This window comes from Trachurus japonicus, chromosome 7, assembly GCF_045865225.1.
Source record: "Trachurus japonicus isolate A0001 chromosome 7, Traja_1.0".
In the NCBI taxonomy this organism is placed as follows: domain Eukaryota; kingdom Metazoa; phylum Chordata; class Actinopteri; order Carangiformes; family Carangidae; genus Trachurus; species Trachurus japonicus.
Window position 1 is genome coordinate 30232252 of NC_140913.1, and position 8016 is coordinate 30240267.

General features: G+C 39.9%; 1 protein-coding gene across 1 annotated transcript; it reads right to left on the bottom strand.

The window, feature by feature from the left end:
* Window positions 1-2786: 2786 nt before the first annotated feature.
* LOC146985056 (ubiquitin-conjugating enzyme E2 variant 1-like) lies at window positions 2787-6673 on the bottom strand. Its single transcript, XM_085782785.1, has 4 exons — window positions 6639-6673; window positions 5426-5574; window positions 4769-4894; window positions 2787-3425 (listed from the first exon to the last, which is right to left on the bottom strand). The coding sequence occupies exons 1-4, from the start codon at window positions 6658-6660 to the stop codon at window positions 3279-3281; spliced, it is 444 nt and encodes a 147-aa protein (XP_085638911.1). The 5' UTR covers window positions 6661-6673; the 3' UTR covers window positions 2787-3278.
* Between the last annotated feature and the right edge of the window lie 1343 nt (window positions 6674-8016).

Genomic DNA, 8016 nt, shown 5'->3' on the forward strand with positions numbered 1-8016 from the left:
ACAACCTTTATCCAATGAGGAGAGAGAACGGCATAAAGGGGCGGTCCTCTCTGTGTGTGCAGCCAAGGGATGCGCGTGAATGTGGTGACGTAGGGACGAGGACCAACAGATCCATGACGAGGGCGGGGGCTGCTAACTCCATCGGCTGACAAGAAGTTACCCAAAACGACTGGATCGCTTACTTCTGCTTTAATAATAATTTTTAAAAAACAATCAATGTCTTTGTTCAAAACAACTTGATATTTGAGTTTGTTGTTGAAGGAAACTTTTCTCCTACACTGGAGTGAACTGGGTGAATACTGTAAAAATACTTGTCGAGATGAACTTGTTTTTAGTCTTTAAATTAAAAAAAAAACCTGAGCTGTGAGAAAACGCCATAAAATCCAAGATTATTTCAGCCTCTCAGTGTCGGTGATGAACAAACAGGTGTTCGTCCATGTTCTTCATTTTCTCTCACACATGATAAACATTTTCACTTCTGCTTTTTTCTCTCGTCTTCATCATCTCAGTTTTGAGCTTTGCTTGTTTCAGATAAACAATTTGCTATTTTTAGCTCATTTGTATTTTCCTACACACCCTGAATATCTGTTTTTCTTTCCTGTGGGTTTTTAGCTTTAGCTTTAGCTTAGCAACGTAACGTAACATCAGTGCATCACTGCAATACTAATGCAATAGTAGTGTTACACAGTTATGTTATTAGACTATTTTTTGCACTGATGACAGCGTTATTTGGTCGTTGTGCAGCTAAAATCAACTAATTTACATATGTTTAAGTGAAATCAGTAAATGTACAAGTTCAATTTATATATTTATATGTAAAGTCTTAATTGAGTAACTGTAACTGTAGCCAATAATCTGATCTGAAATGTAGTGACTCTTAAGTCTAAAGTAGAGATTTCTTGTTTTACCTGTCCTGACTTTACTTCCTGTGTGGGCGGAGCCTCAGAATCTCCACCTGTTCATCTGTCTGGTCTCATGTTGAGTTTGGACTGTGTGAAGATGAACAGCTCTGTGACATGTAAATAACATTTTATATATATTATTGTGATTAATAATAATCTTTTTTTTTATGCTGTCAGACAAACCAGTTCAAACTGAACTTTATTTAAAACACTGATTGGAGCGTTTCCTCATCTGTCCAAACAGATGTTGCCATGTTTTGTTTTTTCTCATGGCTCTGATAACAGTGTTTCTGCTCACAGCTGTTTTCATTGATAAATGTCTGATGGACTGTTTAACTCAGCAGCAGGTGGAGACCAAAGACGGAGCTACAAGGAGAGAGAGAGACACAGCTCCACATGTTGATGCTGCTCCACATCTGGTTGTTGCGTTCACTAACTAATGTTACAGTTATATTGTGTTCAGCACAGCAGCAGAAAACACATTATCTCATATTTCAGCTTTTACTGTTGATCTTGTCTGCAGATTATCAATGAAAAAGAACAGATTAATGTTTAGTAGCAGCATGGATTGAACATTTTAGTGAACTATATTAAATGCATGTGGTAAAATTGACCTTAAATGTTCATTTTCAAATATTTTTTTACTTCTACTCCACTACATGTATTTTAAATCTTTACTTTATAGATTCAGTTTAATAAAACTAACTCTAATAGAATATGATGAGTTGTTACAAGTTAATAAAACATTTCTTTGATCGCCTGAAGCCAATTCACACTCGACTCACAGGCTGCCCAGCACTTTATAAAATATTTGACCTCCACTTTAACCAGCTGTGATATTAAAAGCGAAGCACACATTAAGATATGATAATACGAAACATATTAGTGTTAATGAATGCTTGCATTTTTTATAGTGAAGGTAATACATTTCTACTCTAATTATGTTGTTTTAAATAAATTAATTCTACATCCATTATTATTTCCTCACTGTGGTGCTGCTACTTTTACTCAAAAGATCCGTCTGCTTCTTGTCTCAGCTCAAACTTTATCATTTTAATCTTTCAGGAACAGTTAAACATTTTCAGAAATGTTCTCACTCGCTTCCTCGTCATGAGTTAAAGAGGTGAAAATAAAATCCTGGTTCTATTACCTCTCTTAAAATGTCGGCCTGCTCCTCTCCTGGATCATATAAACTCTTTAAAGACTTAACAATGATCTACTACAACGACACAAATGTGTGAAAAGCATGAAGTCAGATTTATGAAAGAAGTGGAGAGAGAAAAGTAAAAACAGATCGTCACATGAAGCAGCAAAGACAAAGAAAGTTTCACAAAGTCAGATCATCACAGGACCGAGATAAAGAGAGAGGTAGCTGATTTCACTTCTGGTTTTCAAGCATTGGGGTTGAACTGGGGCGTCTGCTGCTGCTGCTGCAAGATACGCAGCGTACTACTACTACCACTACTGCTAATTATGCAGATTAGGATCAGATATAGCGCCATAAACACAACGTTCACTTTGGACTGGACAAAAAAAAAAAGTGTGAGGAAGGCGTCTCGCTGAGCTGAGCTGCAGTCATGAATTCAATACGAGTTCTGTTGGAAAAAGAAAATTGTGCAAGCGCGTGTCAACACAACACACAGCGAATGAATCTTTTTAGACTTGTGGCCACATGATAAGACATTCTTCATAGTGTTTGCCAAGTTAAGAGCGTGCGTCTGTGTGTGTGTGTGTGTGTGTGTGGAGGAAGGGGTGTGAGTTGAGTTTATATGTAATCCTTTGAGAGATGATTACAGGTGAACGAAGTGCAGGTTCGTTCAGACCGAGGCCGTGGTGGTGGTTTGTTTTAACTGCGACAAAGAGGCGACAGACAAAAAAAGGAGGTACACTCAATAAGATTATTTATGTTATTGTACAATCTGCATTTTTTTTTTAACAAATAATAATAAAAAAAAAAGATTAGTAAGATGTACAGTATTTTTGAATGATCATTATCTGGTGTGGACCGAGGACTCCTCCTGCCTCGTCACATTGAGTCCACCCAGAGCTCCAGTGATGGGAGGGGGGGAGAAGGGAGGAGGGAGGAAGGGATGAGGGAGGAGGGAGGGGAGCCTGGAATGACTTTCATGAATGCTCATTATGTGTGTGTACAGATATATGTGTGTGCATGTGTGTCTGCATGTACCTGTTTTGTATACTTGAGTGTATGTGTGTGTGAGTGTCGGCAAGAAGTGGAATGTCACATGGCAGATGATGAGGAGGAGGAGGAAGGAGGAGGGAGGAGGGAAAAGGTATGGAAGCAAAACAGAGGAGTTTTTCAGGGGAGGAAGAGGAGGAAAAGGAGGAAAAAGATGGAGGCAAAAGTAGCAGAGGGGCTCAGTTGGTGTAGATCTGGCCCTCGGGCGGCTGAGGAAGCTTCATGTTTTCCTTGCAGGTCATGAGCCGTCGCAGCTCCAGCAGCACCATCCGGATGCTGTAGGAGTTCTGCCACTTGGCCAGTGCAGTCACCGCATGCATGTCAACCTGCAGGAGGAGGAGGAAGAGGAGGAGGAGGAGGAGGAGGAAGAGGAGAGAGGACACCTGTGATGCTGCACCTTGGATCGTCACATTAAAACAACAACAACACAAATCGTCTGTCTCTGCTTTTTATCTGGTGTAAAATCACCATTAACATAAATATTCAACACTTTCTCGATGTACAGTAACATACAGAGCTATGAAGGAGAGGAATGCACCTCCTAATTATGTTAAACTTGATCTATTTTCTTTTCTTTTACTTTTTTTTATTCTTCTTTGCTCCTGGCTTTTAACTCTGTGTTTTTGTTTTTATGCTGTTTTATTTCCAATGTTTTATCTTTATGTAAAGCACATTGAGTTGCCTTGGTATGAAATGCGTTATATAAATAAAGATGCCTTGCCTTACACAACAGAAAAACATGGTAAATTTTAAAATAAAATGAAGAGATTATTATTTAACCCACAATTTTAACAGGTTATTTGTAAATAAATACCTGTTCTCAGTGTTGGATCACGGCATCTTTAGGATTTATATTAAATGTTATGTGATGATTCAATGTATGAGTTTGTAATTCTGATGCTTAGTGTATTTGTATGTATTAAGTGTGTGTCTTTTATATGCATTTTCATTTTGTATGTATTAAATATGTGATTTTTATATTTGGTTATGAAAATGAAAAGAAGAAGAATAACTGCTGCTTTGCAAAAGCTAATAGGTATCTTAAGAAACTGAACTAAACTAAATGGATTTTAGGATTCCTCATGTTCATTCATGTACGTTCAGATCGAGCTGGGTTGACATTTAAATAAAGTTTTCCTTGCACAATGTCAGCTTCTCTTTTGATAAACACAACTCAGAAAAACACCTAATTTGAACAACTGAAAGATGCACAACAACAACCACCGCTCATGAAGAACTGGAAAACACAAGAGCATGTTTCCACTGCTCTGATGCTCTCTGTGATCTGAAATCAAGAATGAGACTCATCCCACAGACTGAGTGAAACCAGTTTAACATTTGTTTTGTATCACTGATCAGCTGACAAGAATAAAGGATAAATAAATCAAATATGGAAAAGAAAATCTGATCAGATTAACGGTATACTGCTCTACAGGTTAAGTTCAAGATTCAAGCAGCTGGAAGAGGAGCTTGTTTATCTGGACTGACCAGTCAACACAGTCTTCCTTCAACTGTCTGCTTCCTTGATTAAGTAAAAAAAATGCTACTCTAATGTGTTAACAAGCTTTCAACCTTTCATATTACAAAATTAACAAAAGTCAAAAGCAATTCAAAAAGCACCATCAATGAGTCAAGGCAAAGTAACGACAGGTTTTTAGTTTTTACTCACCACACCGTTGGAGGTGTGCACGCCATTCAAGTTTATCTTTGTCACAAATCTGACAAACGGTGGTGACTCTGGGTATCCTGGCCCACATTCAACCTTCAGATTGTACATCCTGTTTTCATAGCTCGTCTGTGGACACATGTAAATGAGGAGGAAGAAGAAGAGGAGGAGGAATTAATGCAACTAATCTAATAATATCAGCCATGGGAAAATAAAACAAATCCTTATTATGATCATTAGCAGTAAGGTCTAGTTAAAAAACATTTTGCTTACGGGTTGCAGTTGTTTTAAAAATTAAAAACATTTAGCATTTAAATGATCAAATAAGGAATTCATCTTGTGTTTTATGACGTGCTACCTGTTGCTTCCTGTCATTTCTTGGTGCGCCACTTCCTCATACTCGCTTTCGCAATTAATGAAGCATCATCACATTCATTACAATTCACCCCCAGTGCAGCAGCTGCTTTAAATGAGATAAACTTGGCAGAGCTTCACATTCACAGCCGCCCGGGCCTGTGACTATACAGCCTTTTAACAACCCGACACAAGGCGCTGCAGAGTCTCTCAAGCCTGTTATGACATCGTCCGACCGTATTGAAGGAAGGGCTGGACTGTGTGAGCCGTGTGTGTGTGTGTCTGACAGCAGCAAGCAGCACTCACCCGGGGAGGGCCGAGGATCACTCCTCTCCACCGTGTTAAGGTCATGTCCTCGTCATCCTCCAGACCCCAGCTCACCGTCCCATCTCCCACACCTTTCTGGCCTTCCTCCAGCTCCTCCAGGAGCCGGAAATTGCGAGGAACTTTAACGGCTGGTTGGTGGAAAACACAAAAACACATTACTACCTACACACATGCACCAACATGACAAGGTAGATTCAGGTATCACCACTTCATCTGCCAGGGAGATGACTTGCAGATATGTTTAATGAAAAAAAAGAAGGAAAAAAAGAAGATATGAGCAGGTTGAATAATAATAAGAAAGAAAGGCCTCAGTGCAGCAGCTTTGATCCGCCTTCAGACAGCGGGCAGATGTTCGTCATTTCATTTCCTTTAATTCAGCATCTGGGCTCGACGGTGCTGCTGCATCGTTTGGCCTCTGCAGTGAGATATGATGGTGCTGCACTGTGAACTGAGCCGTGCAAACACACACTCACACACATATACACACATATACACACACAAAGAGAGCCGGCTGATGCAGCAGTCCAGCCCAGAGTGTCTGTCCTCACTGAAACTCATCACATTAAATCATGTTTTCATGATGAGCAGCAGCAGCAGCAGCAGCAGGTCAGCTCGGTGCCGCAGACTGTTCACAGTAAAAACACCAGTCTGTGTGTTGGGTTTAACAAATATAACCGTGCACCAGGGCTGGATGTTGATTCACACACATCTACTGATCAGACATCAGACGTCAACGAGCCGGGTTTGTGATGGTTTTTGATGCTGTAGATGAGCTAACTCAACCCGGACGTCAGGGTGGTGCTGCTGGTTGTGGCTCACGCAGGACAAAGTTACCGTGTTAAATCGCTGTATTAAATCAAAGCCAACAGGTTAAACAGTTGTAAAAACGCAGATTGAGTGAAGTTAAATCGCCACACGGCCGCTAAACGCTATGAAATCCCTCTATCGGCAGCAGTTAAGTTACGCCGCATCTGCCTTTATCCACCTTAACTTGCGCTAGCTTAGCTTGTAGCATCGCTTCCTATTCATTCTCTCCGGCGGCTTCAGCCTTTCGCGCTAGCTCGTTTCTGTAGCGCGAGTCGGTACAAAGTTACCGTCAGGAGTCAAACTTCACATCTACACCGCGGAGATTCATTGAGCCGATTGTTTCACGGCGGCTTTTTAAGATGATTTATTTCTCTCGAGCATTTACCTGATCCGGCGGCGACCGCCATCTTGTCGCTACACAGCGGGAACGCGCACGCAGCTGATTTTTTGCCATTGTGGCCGACGGTGCGTGGCGTGGCGTGCGTGCGCGTGGAAGGAACGCACAGCATCGTTTCCTTTGTTGTTGTCTGGCCAATAGTCTGACAGAGTATGTTGTCATACAGGATATGTTATGTATTGACTATGGCGATTGTTTCTTCTTCCTCTTCTTCCTTGGAAATTCTACGTAATTTATGAAAAATGACCAAACTTTGCACAAAGCTCCAGTCCCATGCCAGATTTGCTCAAATGCAAGGACATTAGGCACAATAAGTGTCTAGAGTAAAAACTTTCCTAATAGACCAACGGTATGCTACAGTTTTGCAACTTCCACCAAAATGTAGCCCCAACACTTTAGAAACTTTTGTACAATTAAATCCAGTGCAAATTATAAAGTCCATCACTTTTTTTTTCAAAAACTATAAAACTTATTAAATCTGTCTTCTCTTTTTGCTCAGTTGACACCATATTTGCTGCGACTGCATCTTCAGACCGTCCTTCACAAAAATACCACCTGGCTTTTTGATTGTTTGAAAAAATTGAGCCTACACATGAAAACGTTTGACTGTAAACAGTGTAAACATATACCAGCCAATTCTTGCTAAATACATTTTCAATCCTCCTGAAAAACATTGACAATATTTTGGAGTCAAGGTTGATGAAGTTTGGCAAATATCAGAATTTTATTTCAAAAACTGAATTTTTGAAAACATTTTTAATTCTGCTCTCATTGGAAACAAATGCAGTCAATGTAAGAGTGGCATTTTTAAACATTAGATTTTCTCTTTGGAAGCAAAACATTTGTTGTTGAAAACAAATCATCAACATTCCCATCCTGTCAAGATGCAATATATGTATTATCAGATTTTTGTTTTTGTTTTGACATTTTGACAATTTTTTAAATCTGCCTTGACAGCTGCTAAGTCCATTTGTGAATCCAAACACCAAGTTTCACCTCCAGCCAATTAACTCAATGAGTTACGAGCTGATTCTTGGTGTCCGAGGTTGTGAGTTCAAGCCTCAGCTAAGGCAGAATGGACATTGTAATGCTGATGTTCTTGTTGTCTTCCTATTTTGTCTCTTTTTGCTTAAATTTGTCCAAAATTGTCTGGCCCCGACCACTGCTAGGAAGCAGCTTAAATATAATATTGTGAAAGACGACCAAATTCAATAATTATACTCACACGAACACTGAACCTAACTCCACGTGCAGCCAAGACCTGACGCACATCTTCCACTGAGTCACTGAGCAACACTGTTGTCAGAAACTATTAAAACACCTTGGTGACATGTTCCTGTATTAGTATAAACACTAAACACAGGCA

Coding starts and splice junctions, on each gene's coding strand:
- LOC146985056 (XM_085782785.1), bottom strand. CDS start 6,660: ATGGCGGTCGCCGCCGGATCAG. Junction 5,575..6,638: donor GGCGGTCGCCGCCGGATCAG/GTAAATGCTCGA, acceptor TCCACCAACCAG/CCGTTAAAGTTCCTCGCAAT. Junction 4,895..5,425: donor TGATCCTCGGCCCTCCCCGG/GTGAGTGCTGCT, acceptor ATGTGTCCACAG/ACGAGCTATGAAAACAGGAT.